At 34.6% G+C, this 16731-nt stretch overlaps 1 protein-coding gene across 1 annotated transcript in view; it reads right to left on the bottom strand.

The window, feature by feature from the left end:
• Positions 1-6179, bottom strand: part of LOC122048775 (inositol hexakisphosphate and diphosphoinositol-pentakisphosphate kinase VIP2-like) — a 117004-nt gene extending 110825 nt beyond the window's left edge. The window contains exons 1-6 of the mRNA XM_042610298.1: positions 5976-6179; positions 5798-5857; positions 5036-5082; positions 4813-4896; positions 3822-3885; positions 1938-2091 (exon numbers count right to left, since the gene is read on the bottom strand). Of these exons, the coding sequence (XP_042466232.1) occupies positions 1938-2091; positions 3822-3885; positions 4813-4896; positions 5036-5082; positions 5798-5857; positions 5976-6032 (466 nt within the window). The 5' untranslated portion in view covers positions 6033-6179. The remainder of the gene's footprint in view (positions 1-1937; positions 2092-3821; positions 3886-4812; positions 4897-5035; positions 5083-5797; positions 5858-5975) is intronic.
• Between the last annotated feature and the right edge of the window lie 10552 nt (positions 6180-16731).

Here is a 16731-nt window from a genome sequence, read left to right as displayed (position 1 = left end):
GATATATTTTGAGTGTTCGCCAAGCATGGTACAAGATTTAAAATGATGCTCGGCACAGACTTCATATGCTTCACCTCCTTCTTTTAACTCTAATTCATTACTGGCACCATGCAATGAAACATAAGCACAATACTATTGTTTTAATCAAAAATCAAAATTTTGGCATGGCTAGAGATTTTGAACTTTGTTATCAATTGATTGACGTGTCATTAGTCGATTGCTCAATCAATTGGTCCAAAAATAGAATAATTTTGTTTGTAAGTTCCTCAGGCTAAGTTAACCGTAAGTAGATTGGATTCAACATTAATTGAATGATCTAAACCACAAACCTCAACCAACCACAACTTTGGAATTTTGGTTCATGAGTTGACTATCTATTGCCTTAGTCAACTCAATCACAAGTGGATTGGATTCCACAACGATCAAATGGTCAAACTATGAATTACTTTAGAGTATTGCGTTTCTAAGCCATGAATCAACTTATCTTTAATACCAATCGACTAACAACCTGACTATGACCATCGCTAAGGCCAAGTCCGTCTACATTGAATTTTACCCTTGCCCCATTGCGTAGTCACAGTTCACCTGAGTCTTACAATCGCAACTTGACTTCACCCCTTAGCGATCTCCCGTCAACTTACTCGGTCCCTCAAATGCACACAAGCCCTTGACCCCTCCATATGCCATCCTTCACCTCTTGGACTACATAATTCGCCTCAATTGACTATCATCTTCACTAACTTGATGCTCCTCATCCTACAATCCATCAATTTGCTTCATGCAACATCACTTCAATTTTCCTCATCTTGAAGTCCCTAAGATGTTATATACTATTCTTCTATGATCTCTTCGGACCTCCAAGTGACTAGCATGCCACCTTAGCCACGCCAAGTCGACATCCATACACTCGACCTCGTCAAGCCACAAGCACTCCAAGCTCCATGTGCATTTCTAAAAATACCTATACAATCAAATATACATATTAAATACAACATTAAATCTTAACTTAAACTCTTTGTCAAATATCAAAACTCAAGGTCACACCTAACTACTTGAAGTGTGATTGCACCACCACTATCGAGTTTCAGTAATTTATCGAAACAATATATTTTGACCATTTCATATATTATTGTCATGCAACCAACAAGTTACATTAATATGATTGAGGATGTCAATTGGGATTTATAATGCAAAAACCCATAAGAGTCTGTATCTATTGAGGAGGTCAATTGGGATGTATAATGCAAAAACCCATAAGAGTCAGTATCTATCAACATGCATAGTGGTGTTCTTTCATCTTGTCGGTTGTTTCTAGTTCAGAATTTGTTGAAGTCATCATTAAATCACCATCAGTTTCAAACAACTGTATGGCTGCACAAAAAATATATAAGCATTAACTAACAAACTAAATCCCAGTTCAAGCTAATCTCAAGTCCATCCACATAGTCAATCACTCCTAATTAGAGCAGACCAAATGCCTCTTGCAGGAGCAGCAATTAATGATGGCCATGATCAGTGTTGCTCAAGGGAAAATGAAGAAAAGTGGAAGTCGATATTACCAAATACAATTGGAAGTATTTTGTTCTAGAACAATGCCTGTATTGAATTTAGAGAGACTCTATAAAGAATAAAAACATCAACTCAGAGGTGATAAATGGAGAAACCATTAGACAATATTAAGGAACATGTCTCTCATAGAAAACCAATTAGATATTTAGATGGGCATTCCAATACTTTTATTTCAAGTGAATTTATTCCAAATGTCCAATCATTCAAAAGAAATTTCCCAGATCACACTATTAAGATAGCTAGCATAGAAATTTGACACTGAATGAGATGTAGCAAACAGAATAATAATTGAATAATCTGAAAATGTTATCTTCAGTAAATTAAATATAGTCTTTATAACTATAAGAAATTATTAGAAGGAAGCTTACCGTCAACAGGTTTCTCAACAAAAGGTTTCCAAAAACGCTTCCCATGAACTTCAACATAGTCTTCATGCTCAACAAAGGAGTATAACTCTTGATATGGATACTCTCTATTTACAAGAGCATACTTTGGAACTGGAATTCCAAACAACTCAAGGCGCTAAACAAGAAAATCACCACAGAAAACATAAGGTATATCTTAAAATGCATATGTAGTCATTAATTAAGAATCAGTCAAATTCATTGTAACCAATTCAAATTCTTATAACAATAATAAAAACATATTTCTTAAACTACACAATAGGCGAAACATACAGAGTTTATGCAATAGCTTCTAAAATTGATCTGTCCAATTGGTTCATCATCACCATCCCGTGTTTGCCCAAATTATTTGGAGTTGGTTACATGAATCTCATCCCTTCATTGAGCTTTATGCACTTAGTAATATTCAAACAATTAAATCATTCTTTATGACCATAAATATTTGTTCTCCCTTTACCCTTTATATCTTCCACCCCAACTACATTCTTTTATTAGAAAATTTATAGGTTGCTTTTGAATATTTTATATGTCTACACAAACTCAATTTTTTTTCTCTCAAATTATCACCAATTGGAGCTATACCTAATTTCTCAAACTACACTTTATATAATCAATTAATTTTAATTCTATTATTATGTATAAGTGAACCTATTCCTTGCTTTAGATAGCTCACTAGAAATCAAAGATTTGCAACTAAATGTTAAATCAAATATGAACCAAGTCTAACCTCTTTTTTATTTTAAACAACTTAAACTTCATCAATGTTTTATATCATTTATCCCGAATCTATTTCAATTCTCACTGCCCCATTTGTTAAATTAAACATACACTAGCTAAGTCAGTTTCTGCACATTAAGTTGGTTTGAACTACTAAACACTCTGTAGAGTCAATTGGAGTTTTAAAGGAAACTGTGATTACTTATGTCCATGAATATGCAATGCGCAGGTGCATATGCAGCCACATATATTTTTTGAACATGAACATGGCTATAAAGTAAATAACTGAAAAGCTAGTTCTTAGAGTTCAAAACTAAAGTTGTAATTCTAAGAGCGTTGGAGATATTGGTGGTGGTGTGATAAATCATAAAAAACAATTTGTTTAAAAATATGTGATATTTAAAAAGGAGAAATTGAAACATGAAGAAATTCTAATGGGAAATAGATATTTTTATCCATTGCTAAATACAAGGAAATAATTATAGATATTTAGATATTACCAAATTCAAATATATAAAAGGTGACAAACCTAAATAAGTTCGATTTTTTGGCTCAACCTTTATAGAAGTACATTGTAAGCTACAACCTTTTTACATTTGGAAACAATTTTGTCCATGTCACTCTTTATTAAAAAAAAAAAGGTGATAAAAATGTTGAATTATCCTAATCGACACAGCATGTGTTATGAGTCAAGTAGCAAAAGAAAACTAATGTTACATACTTTACTCTTTCATCCACTTCTCTCAGCAACGCTTGCAGGAAAAGAATAAGAAAACTATGGTTGACTAACCTTCTTAATCAACATAAGAATTCCTCCTAGATTCTCCAATGATTCATCATCCATGGAATCAATCTCAAGCCAAAACACTAGATATATGTGGATAATTATCTAATGTCTAGGGGGAAATGTCTTATGCACCTCTTGGGTTAAGGTATTGTGCCGCATGATGATATTAGTGAAGTATAGCAAATTTCCCCCCTTAAATGACAGAAAACTAGTTCTTCGTAATTGATACCATGTTTAATGGAATATGAGTGTATGTCACATGAACAAAAAGAAGATTCTAGAAAAAGAAAGCAGCAGAACAGGAGCTAGTCTATGAGACATTGAATCTCCTTTCAAAAACATACCTCGTAAACCTTCCTCCGATCATGCAATAGATGTTGAGGTTCTAGTTCATTGACCAAAAAGGGCCTGACAAGCAAAAGGTATGACCAAGATTCTTTTTGAAAAAGTTCAAAACGTGGTCAAATAATACGGAATGCAGAACTTTAATTACTTGATTAGACAGTACATATTCTCAACTTTTATTTAAATCATGCAAAAAGTTTTCAATCACTCACTAATACAGATGATATTCTTTAGCTAATTGTAACTCAGTGGCTACGAACTCTTAGCATATGATGGCACCAAAGCCAAAGTGTTTATGATCAGTTTCATAAATCCAAGTGTCCATTTTTCCTTGACATCTAGGGTACTACCATTAGTTCTAGAACTATTTAGTCAATCAACAATGATTTGATCCACAGAAAAATATTAAATATACTCTATAATCTAGGATTTTCTAAGATTTTAAAAATAATTCTTCTACCAAAATTTTAAGCATACAACTTCCTATTCTACCAGTTTCTGCTTTGCAGAAGTTTCTGCTTTGCAGAGTGACAAGTAACATAAGTGGCCGAGCATGTGAAAACTGAATGGCATTTACTTTCATAGTGAAACATATTCTTCTGTCTTCCTTTCCTCTCAATGTCAAGTTCTATCATAAGGCCCAACAAAGGTATTTAATATCATAAATAATTATATGAGACTTACCTATAAAAGCTACCAGCATAAAAACAGTTAACGAGCAAAAAAATTCAGTTGAAATACTATGAATTTGTTGATAGGAAATAATGAAAGATCATCTTTCACCAAAAAAATGAAAGATCATCTGCAGTAGTTATAGCAAAGTAAGAAAAAGATGTCAAAGAATAACTACACTGAACCAAACCATCCAACAACTATCAAAAAGTTCTGTTACATGCATAGTGTAAAGGTGTTTATTCAAAGATGAAAATCATTAGTCCTTGATTTAATATGAATTTCTGTCAATGATAGCAATCCAAAAAGAAATCTCACTTCCTCAATGCAGCATAAGTCTGAGCTTTTTTCAAAGGAAAGCCAGTGGAGTAGAAAGCAACTAAGCAATCACAAATCGGCCAGCTGAAATTCCACATAAGAACAATATTAGCAAAAAACAATTAGAAATATGTTGTCCCCTAACAAAAAGCATAACCACATGTTAAAATTACAGCTTGCCAATTTATCTAGTAAACTAAATCTTCAGTTAACTGTGACATACCTCTCCACTGGATCCTCTAGAATAACCTTGTCACCAAAATTTATTATCTGCAGAAGAAAAACATATCCAATTAATTCCAGTAAGAACTAATTAATTCTAATGATATGTGGCATAGGACTAACCATGCATCCCAAATGAAAGCATATCAAACCGCAGTTGTAATTTTAATAATGGATTTTTTACTCATGGGCTAATTTCCAGAAATGGGCAAATCTCAAGTGAGAATAATGCCTAGACTCAATAAATGATAAATAGGGTAAAGCAAACATGGTTGTGGTCCTCCTTTATGAAACCGATGTAAAGTTTTAAAAAAAAAAGTGCAAACACTCTTTCATAGAAGATCTGAAATGATTTAAATGATGTCAATGCCAATGCAAATACAGCTGACAGTGAGGACGATATTGAATACACGTGGTACACGTGAAACCTATCCTCTTATAACTCTAATAATCAAGAAAAAGAACAAAATAGCATTCAGGGATCGGATCACATCATATCAGTAGAAAGATAACATTCACACAACCATTCTTGTAAGAAATAATGCATATTCTGATGAAAGATCATATGAAGACATTGTCGCACGCAAAAGAATGGGTTGTCTTCTGTGTGATGCGCATGGTCTGCTTGTAGCTTTATTTGTAAAGAAAAAAAAAACTACTATCTGGCCATTCATCAAGATCTTTGATTCGAGCGACTCCAACCAATAACACTAAGCATATATCAAGATCATTGAAATGGAAACAGAAATCAACATAGAAGTACCTCAAATTCTCCAAACGCCTCCAACCTTTCCAGTATCTTGCGCATAGGCGACGAGGTCGCCTACCAATCAAGAAGTCGAATAAAACGAATCAAGTTTTTTTCCGCAAGAATCCAACGAAATCATTCAAATAACACGACCACGAATCAAAAGAAACAAATCGGAACACGAGCACTCCACCTTCTTTTCCATAACGCAGACGCCAACCTTGATTCGCTTCGTCGCATTCCCTGCCATTGCCACGAACGCCTATCCTTCCCTGGGTCGCTTTGGCGAGATTTAAAGAACGTGATCCGGGCGCTCTTTTCGCAACTTTCTTGTGATCTCGTCAAAAAAGACCGAAATGTATAGGAAAGGAGATCATCGGCCTGTAGCGACACTAAAAAGGTAAAATGAAAATGAGCGGCGGATGAAAGTGGTTCGTGGAGATGGATAACTTGCTGTCTTGTAGGGTGGGACCAGCAAACGGATTCAGGAATATTCTAAATGTGCTTTTAATTCGAGCGGTTCGTGGAGATGGCATACGGAACATCTTCGTGAGTATTCTGAATGTGCTTTAATTCGAGCAGTGTTTTTCAAATTTGGGACCGGCGAAGAAACTAAACTTATATTTATGTTACTGGGACTAATAGAAATTGGCCAAATGCAGTAGAAACGTATTTTCTTTTAACTTGTTGCTGTTTGTGATGTATGTAAGGATTGAATCTTAATTTTGATAAAATAATAGATATTTTTAAATAAAATATTAATATAAGAGTACTGAACAAATAAATGGTCTATTATAAATACTTTTTGATCCATTTATTCATATTCCTAAAATAATACTTTTTATTATCGGGTTTTACATTTTTATCTTGTCATTTTCCATTCATGGATAAACTCACCTGAGTTCTCCATCCCCACAAAACGCACTAGGCTCCACCATAATAGCACTCACTATAAAAAAAAATAGATTAGTGATTAAAATTTCAATCGCTAAAAAAACTTAGCAATCAAAATTTTCGATCGCTAAGTTTTTAGTTAATTTTCTATCACTAAATTTAGCTATAGAAAAATAGTTAATTTTCATCACTTAATTTAGTGAAGTAAATTTTTCATGACTAAATTAAAAATGGAATTAAATTTTCATCGCATATTTAGTACACAATTTACCAAAGCAACCCTACAAATATTAAAATCTTGGATTACATCACATAATCTAATTTAGAAATCCTATACAAAGGAACATTCAAAATTTAACTTACATTTATGCTCCAATTAAAATAATATCAACATCAATTATCAATATCAACACTAATTGTCAAAATATTGATCATAATAATGCATTATACATTGAAGTGTAATGACATTAATCAAAATCTTCCTTGTTAATTATAATTGTCTGAATTTATTGTCTAATCTTCAAACTTTAAGTAATTATTTATGCATTCAACTACATAAATAGTCCTCGTAAGATATCTAGTTAGCTAGAGAGTGATAGTTTTATTATAATAGAATAAGAAGTCAATTTTGGATAGACTCGTACCTTTGGAGAAAATCTCCTCCTATCCATTAGTAACTTGGTGGTCAGTTATAAGTTGGTCTCGTAATTCACCTCTCTTCACATAACCTAAGAACGGACTATGAGAGGTCTCTGGGGTGAGCATAATCACATTTTACTATAACTACATAACTATCTAAATTTCTATGAAATATTTGAAAAACTAAATAATGAAAAAAAAAAAAAGCAAGTTCATAGCGAAATTCTTCACTTAACACATGGATAAATTAACTAGGAAAAAAGCATATCAAGATAAAAAAAGGAAGGCAAAAGCAACAAACAAAGTCATATGATTAAGATCGAATAATATTAATTAATAAATCAAAATAAATAGCCATTTACAAAATATATAAAATAAAGTTATTACCCTCGAGATAATAATATAATGGTTAGGCCTTCTATCATATAACCAAGAAATTTTAGTTGCAACGCACTATAGAGAATTTTTCCCTCCAATGACAAATGGACCTAAGAACGTTGGCCATCTGAATGGACCTTCATGAGCACTTCCTCGATTTACCTAGTTGTCAATGGAAAACTTCCATGGGCCAGATTGATCATATTGGAGCAATATGTGTGACTATATGTTTTAATGTTTGAATAAATGTTTAAGTTAGGATTATTATTGTATTTGATATGCGCTTATGAGCGTGTAGGATGTAGGTACAACAAAAAAAGTCCAATTGTGATATTGACAGAGGGAAAGTCCAAGTGAAGTCTCAGCGGTGTAAGTCCAAGTATATAGTCTTGGCAACATAAGTCCAAGTGTAACTTAGCAAGGTTGAAGTCCCAGAGGTGAGGAGTCTCTTGGCAATGAAAGACCCGACAATAAGGACAAGATCGAAGGAAGTTATTGAAAGCAAAGTGTAAAGTATGGGGAAGCATCTGGGGACGCAAGGCTGATGAAGGAGACTATAATATAAGGTCAAGATTGTGCGGACGAGAACGAGGCATGAGAGAATGTACTCAGGTAAACCTTAGGTTTAAGGTTTACCAATCAACTGGTGTATGTATCAGTTGACTGGTGGTTGGATTGGGAGAAAATATAATGCTTCTATTGCACCAGTTGACTAGTATCGAGCCATTGGATTGTAACAGTCGAATCTCACAAAGGACCAGTTGACTGGTAACGGTAGAAACAGCTTGGCTATTTTTCTCAAACTCTATATAGTGCAGCTTGGGGTGGTTGGCTTGGGTGACGACAATAGGAGTGGTTAACTCCTATTAAAGTCTTCAAAGCTCTCTTGGTGTTCAAAAGTGTTCAAGTGTTTGTAGTCAGGTTTCTCCATCGACAAAGAGCTTGAGCTAGCTTGAGCTTTCTGAGAAATCATCCGCGGACGGATTGGGATCATCCACCTTACAAATACATCATGGAGTAGGATCTCTAATCTCTGAACCACGTAAATAAATGTGTTAGCAGTTTATTTACATTTCTTCATAGTCTTTATCTTTCATACTTGTTGTTTTGTATTTCTCCTGTGCTAACAAGTGTAGGAAGCGAACAACGTGGATGATCAGCTATTCACCTCCTCTAGTTGGGCATTAAGGTCCCAACACTTTTGGGTATATTTTCTTATTATTCACCTTCCTAATAAGGTATATTGAGTTGTCAGATAAAATAAGACAATAATATGTGAAATGATGAACACATGTAATAAAGGAGAACTGAAAAAAGTAGTTAAGAAAAAGATAAAAGATGGATGGCGAGAAAGAGGTATGATAGAATAGTGTTAAAAAATATATGAAGATATAAATTATCTTTTATTTTATTGACCGCTTTGTTTATATTTTCATGTACATCTTTCTTATCTCCACTTTGTACTCGCTCTTTTTTTTTCCTTTGACCTCCAGGTTAGTTGCTGAGATATGTACATAATATTAGTGGAATTACCTCAAAGGTATGTATGTACCTTAGTTTTTTTTCTACATATTTTGCTCTAACATCGTTACAATTCACGTGCGGAGAGCAAAGCTAGAGTCGTGGCAAGCTAGCCTAGCTCATACAAGGCATGACATGTACAATCTAGAAATTCTCATCTATAGTGATCAATTCTCTACATCTTATTTCATTCAACGCACACATTCAATCAAGTAGGAATAAGAAGTAAACATATCATAGAATAGGAAAAGGAACAAATATATAATTTATGCATCAACAATCATATCGTAACTACTCCCTACTCCTAGAATCCGGAGAACTACTCTATGGTATATCCACAAAAACCGAATTGAGAGGAGAAGAATACTTATCAATGCGAAGTCAATCTTCTCGGATGGAATCCTCACTTGGATGGTGGGCAAATCGTCGAAATCAACCATGAAAATACTTCCTAGGATCCCTAGAAAGGGCAGAACCCTCTTCAAGGAAGGGGCAGAGCCCACTCGCTCGTCCAAGATGGTCCAAGAAAAGGTTTCTTTGATCATTTTATATCTCCCCCTAACATTCCAGATCTATCAAATTTATAGAGATCTGCCAAAATGGAATTTTATCCCTTTAGACCAATTTTCTTAGTTTGCACTTTGAACCAAATTTGTATATCTTGAAACTATCTACATTTTAATAGATTGCATGCCCCATGGCTCAAACTGAATCGAATGTTATAGTCATTTGAAATTTGGTCTACAATCTGGGCCGATGACTGAGAGCGTATTCCTTTATTGAAACTTCAATTTGATGACCTTTTGAATGCCTTTTTCTTCTCATATAATCCATATTTGGCTCAATGATGAGGCTCAATGATGAGGCACAGTCATGCTTGGGTTGAGCCTTTTCCCAATCTGTTCTTCGTCTTTCTTTAGACATAGAAGCACTCATTCATGGGACATGGTCAGAGCATGCTTCTTGCTGTAAATCTACGTTTCAAGGGTTTTATGCTCCATTTTTACTCTGAAAATGTGTCCTATTAATAAAAATAAGTAAAAAATAGTTCTCCGAACTAAAATAATAAAAGTTACGAAAACACATATAAAGATATGTATGTATGTAAAAAATGTTCATGTAATGATACAAAACGTATGCAATGATACTAAAAATCACATAAGAAACATACTTGTCATATATAAAGGGGGTGTGTGCAATAAGAAAAGGTAATCAAAACTGCTTGAAGTGTTTCTCCATTTTTAATAAGTTGATTCACTCAATTCCCCAACTTCACTCAAACCCTCTTCTGTTGGAGAGATAACATTCTCTTTTTCAACTCCATGCAACTTGACCGTCAGAAGGATCACGACTCTATGTTGATCGATGTTGATGTGCATGTAGAAGACTTGCTCGAGCGTGAGGGATCGAAAGCTCTACTCCAACCTAAAGAAAACAGTGCGGTCAAGTCAAAAGTGAGGTAGAGGTATCAATCCGCATCATTTTGAAGGACTCATATGGGTGAAGGGTCAACTCGGGTACATGAGGACGGGAACTATTGGCGTGTATGTTTTAGTGCAGATCATAAGAGTAGACAAAAGTTCTACCAAATTTAAACTCGAAGGAAGTTGCGTAGTTTAACCAATTGTAGTAAAAAGATGATTATGCTCATCCCAGAAACTCCTCGCAGCTCATCTCCAGGTTATGTGAAGGGAGGTAAATCACGAAATCATATTTATAATCAATTGCTAAGTGACTAAAAGGTGGAAGAAATTTTTTCTCTGAGAATATGCGCTGACTAAAATTTAATCAGTTCATGTCCTATTATAATAAAATTGTCACCCACTATGTGTGGTCTTAGAGTGAGGTGGAGGTATCCACCAGATATATTACCTTAATTAGAGTAGTTTTAATTAAAGTTATTATCTTTTACAAATATGTTATTCTAAAGGTATAATTGTTTTTTTAAAATCAAAGTTGCTTTAAAACTGTGTGGTATTATTATGAATTATGGAGTATGCATGTGTATTACCAACTATTATCTTCAGTCGATTCAAATTGTTTATAAAAACATTATGGTCCACATAAATCGACTCATTTGAATAAAGTCACAAACTTGACTTTTAATCAATCACAGTTCAATTCAATCAATATCCTCATTAGTCGACTTGTATGAAAAAGTTCTTATTTAAACAATACAAGATTTAAATTTAGAATATTAAACTAGTCGGTTGAAATTATTTTAACCGGCATGAATTTAAAAGTGGGTTTTAACTATGTTATATCTTTTGTTAATATTATAATTTTAGTTATGATATTTTCATTATGAATTTATATATTCTTTATAACTTTAATGCTGACACACTCATACACTTTTTAAATCTTATATTTAGGAGAAAACACACCATTATTTATTCATGATGACAAAAAACGAATATATTCATCCCAACGCTTCCGTCAACCCATCTCAGGGCCAACACGGAGAAGGTAAAACACACCATTATCTATTCATGCTTTACATGATGATGGATAAAGAACACATTTTAGAAAAAAGAAATATTAAAAGTTCGACGATTATTAGTACAATCTCAGAGAACAATGTAAAATTTTATCCTACAAATTAAATAAAGGTTTTTTTTAAGAAGGATTGAGTATTGATATTTTTAACATAATGATTATGTTTATTTTAGTGGGTGTCTCCTTGGGACGAACAGTTGACTAACGTTTGGTGATATTGTCATCATGAGGTCTGATGTCAAATTTCAGTTAGTAGTCGGGTATTTATCCTTCCCCATGCGATATTCAATTACCCAAGGCTAGTAGCCGCTCATGATTTACCTCTTCTGTGTTAGCCTAAGGATGAATTGATGGAGATTGTGAGATGAGGAAATCGTCTTTTGCTATTATGTTTACTTTAGTATGTGGATAGTAGAGTGGAAAAATTGAAGATGGAAAAAGATCAATTATAAAAAAGGGGGAAAAACATAAAGAAAGGGAAAAGGAAAAAGGAAAAGATAGGAGAAATTCATAGTGATTTGGTTTCCCCTTAGCTCATGGCTAGGCCATGACATGCATTAGTTGTTGAGGTTGTTAATTCATGGATTAAGTAGAAAAGAAAACTCATTCTATTTGATTTTAAAATGACATTTTTCTGAATCATAACATGTAGATTTAGTAAATTCTCATTTTGTATATCTAACTTTTATAATATTTAAATCATATAGTATATTTTCAAAATATCTCTCCTCTTTCTTTCACGCCATAAGGTAATTTCGTTCAAAACTGATTGATGGACTTAGAGAACTTCAAATCATTTCAAACTAAAATCAATATATTCCTAGAAATTTTCTTAATGTATTTATGCCTACATATTTGAATTTGATAGTTTCTTCATTGAAATAATCACGGAATTTCTCTATATTTTTATTTTATCCGTTCAAAATTCACTATTCTCACTTTATACCATCAAATTCAAATCTGAGGATAAAAATACATTAATGAGATTTCCAGGAGTATATTGGTTTTAGTTTTAAAAAATTCAGAGTTCTTTAAGTTCATTAGTCAATTTTAAATGGAATTGACTTATGAACTTACACAATTCCCAAATTTAAAAGTTTGATAATTTTTGGATTAGGAAAGTTCTAAAAACTTATTGGTGGTGTTAGTAAGTATTATTATCCTAGGTCTTATAATGAGTTTGTGATTAATTTTATCAACTCATTATAAGTTAAAATACTTATTGCTCTAAAATTATACTATTGAATTCAAATATGATGGCATAGGTACATTAAAAATGTTTTTAGGAGTACATTAATTTTGTTTTGAAATTATTTAGAATTCCCTAAATTTATCCGTTAGCTTGAGATGAAATTGACTAATGGATCTATATCATTCAGAAATTTAAAAATTTAATATTTTTTCAATAAGGGGAGTTTAGAAATCCATTGGTGGTGTTAATTATTGAATAAAAATATCCTAGAGCTATAATGAGTTTATAATAAATTTTATTGAATTAAGATTTATGATCATAAATATGTGAGGTCCTCGAACCTCTGGATTTGCTCCTCAATATTTGACATAGTCAATTTTAGTCGATTGTCGGGACTTCTGGGAGATTGCTGCCAGGAGGAAGCAAACTGAGTTGTCGTCGAGGCTAGTGCTCGACACTATCTCCTTAAAATTATATTGCTCCGCTATGGTGCTCACGGATAGCAGCAATTCGTTCCCAAGATACAACGACGACGTCTCGAAATAATAGCACTTCAAATTTCGAGACCGACGAACCTTCTCGTAGGCTTTTTGGACTCTTCTTATACAAGAGATGGACGAATGGTTTGAATGCAAATGCTTTTGAATGCATGATTTTCAAGAAAAAGAGAGATCTATTTATATTGGGTGAAGAGGTAAGTAACCCTTGGTTTGAACTGATCTGGATCATTCATTTTGAAAAGGTATAACCCTTTAAAGGTCTTTTGATCTCAGCCATCAGATCTGAAGAGATATAACTCTTCAGATGACTTTTAATCTCAACATACCTCTTCAGATTCTGATATGATCTCGTCCCTTGATCTGAATATAACTCTTCAGATCTCATCTTGATCTCAGCCGTCAGATTACAACATTTAATCTGACGCTTCAGATTAATCCTTCCTCTTTAATACCAGATTAGAATCCGACACTCCAGATGACATCTACTTGCGATCTGTCCTCATCTTTGATCCAACGGTCACCATCTGTTCGCCCAATCCAGTCATTGCTTTCTACACAGTCACATGCCACATAGACATTGCATCATCACTTGACATGCCACGTCACCGTCACGTGGCGCCACCCCGACCATGCCATGTCACCGCCACATGGCGCCACCCTGACCATGTCATGTCACCGCCACATGGCGTCACCCGACCATGCCACGTGGAGCATAAATTAAAGCTCCTCAATGCTCCTCGCGACGATGAAGTGCAAAGTGCGTCAACAAAGCGCCCATTGCACGCGCCCAAAGGTAGAGAGCACCTATGCTTTTGTATTAACAACATTAACACAACAACACATATAAGGAAACGCTGGCTCTTGTCGGTTAACGATGTAGGACTAAAAACTCATCTTTTCCCTTAATGTTAATTTGAGCACATATTTGAACAATTAATTTCTACTTCACTTGTAATCGGTTTTGAGCAAATTAATAGTCCATATTTATCTACGCGAAACGTAGATTTCGATTTTAAAGTCAAACTTGACTTTTAACGATTGATGGCACCAAGATTTTGGTTTACAAAATCATATCCAACAATCCCCCACATGAATGAAAATTAATGCATGTAGTGCATGTATGCATGCTGACACTTTACAAGAGTCCAATCGATAAGTCAATGCATCGGGAAAGGTGGCTTATGGCTTTGAACCTTCCGTAGTGGAATGCTATCGAGCATACTAGGCTGCGCAGTGAACATGATGTCTTAAACTGCTCAGCTGTTGGTGTATACTAAGACAATAACACCCACACAGAGACTTATCTCACCCACTTTTGGTTCTCATGGTTGGTTCTGTTTCGGCCATGGACACCATCTTGGATTCATGAGTGTTTCATTGAAGCGACCTGTCTTCACACTCACATATGTGACACTTCTATCAAGAGTATCCCACCATACTCCACATTTATAAGGTATACAAGTCATTAAAAGCATAAGCTTATCCTCACTACATATGGTAGGACAACACCAAATCATCCTAGGATTGGGATAGTAGAGATAATCATTTGTCTTATGCTGTTACACAACTTCTGTAACTTCGTTGTCCCATTGAACCAAGATCTTGGGATCTCCAGTCAATAAGGTTGGGTTACCGCTACAGTCGATTTTAGTTGTAGATTTTTAATCTCATTCCTTTTGATGAGCAGTATACTTGATCTCAACTTAGCCCATTCGTAAGAGAATCTGCCAAATTATCCTTAGATTTGACATAGTCGATTGCAATCACTCCGTTCGAGATCAACTGCCTAATGGTATTATGTCGACGACGTATATGTCGTGACTTACCATTATACATACTACTCTGTGCCCTTCCAATTGTCGATTGACTATCACAGTGGATAAGTACAGCGGGCACAGGTTTCGTCCAGCTCAGAACATCTTCCAAGAAATTCCGCAGTCATTCAGCTTCTTCAGCTGCTTTGTCAAGTGCTATAAACTCGGATTCCATTGTTAACCAAGCTATGCACGTCTACTTAATGGATTTCCAAGATACTGCTCCCCCACCGATCGTGAATACATATCCACTAGTGGATTTGGAGTCTTTTGTATCTGATATCCAATTAGAATCACAATATCCCTCCAAGACCGCGGGATACTTTCCGTAATGTAATCCATAGTTCAAAGTATATTTTAAATATCTAAGAACTCGCATCAGTGCTTTCCAATGGGTGTCGTTTGGATTGCTCGTAAAATGACTCAGTTTGTTGACCACACAGGTAATATCCAGGCGTGTGCAGTTTGTCCGAAAATATTCTAATTGCGATATGGGCTCACCATGATTTTTCGCTAAGTGTTGACTTAGATCCATAGGAGTTTTTACAGTAGAGAGATCGTATGCATTGAATCTTTTCAATACTGACTCTACATAATGGGATTGTGTTCAAACTATCCCATCGGATGCCCTGAGAATTTTAATTCCCAATATGGCATCTGCTAGACCCATATCTTTCATATCGAAATTATTGGTCAACATTTTCTTAGTACTCATGATTACATCATGATTATTTCTCATTATGAGCATGTCGTCTACGTATAGACAGACAATTACATAACTTTCAGATGTGCTTTTGACATAAATGCATTTGTCACATTCATTTATTTTGAATTCGTTTAACAACATTATTTTGTCAAATTTTTCGTACCATTGTTTTGGCACTTGTTAAGTCCGTACAACAACTTAATAAGTCGACACACTTTTCCCTCATTTCCAGGAGCTACGAACCCCTCCGGTTGCTCCATGTAAATTTCTTCTTCCAACTCACCATTTAAGAACGCAGTCTTAACATCCATTTGGTGTATTTCAAGATCATACAATGCTGCAATGACTATCAGCACTCGTATGGATGTAATCCTTGTCACCGGTGAGTAGGTATCGAAGTAATCAAAGCTTTCCTTTTGCTTGTACCCTTTGGCTACAAGTCTGGCCTTATACTTGTCAATCGATCCATCAACTTTATACTTGCGTTTTAGTATCCATTTACAACCTAATGGTTTAGTACCAGAAGAAAGGTCTACTAATTACCAAGTATGGTTATTCATGATGGACTCGATTTCATTATTGACAACTTCCTTCCACAGTGGGGCGTTGGGACCAGAGAGAGCTTCACTTAATGTTTTTGGGGTCCATTTTTGACATAAACGCCATGAAATCCGGCCCAAACAATTTCTCAACTTTAGCCCGTTTGCTCCAACGCGGGTCTTCGCTTTAATTGTCAATAGCCCTTTTCTGACAACTAAGTTCTGGAACATCATCTTTGTTAGAACTTCCATTGTCATTACTTTGAATGT

Source organism: Zingiber officinale, chromosome 2B, assembly GCF_018446385.1.
Source record: "Zingiber officinale cultivar Zhangliang chromosome 2B, Zo_v1.1, whole genome shotgun sequence".
Taxonomy (NCBI): Eukaryota; Viridiplantae; Streptophyta; class Magnoliopsida; order Zingiberales; family Zingiberaceae; genus Zingiber; species Zingiber officinale.
This window is presented reverse-complemented; position numbering and strand designations above follow the sequence as displayed.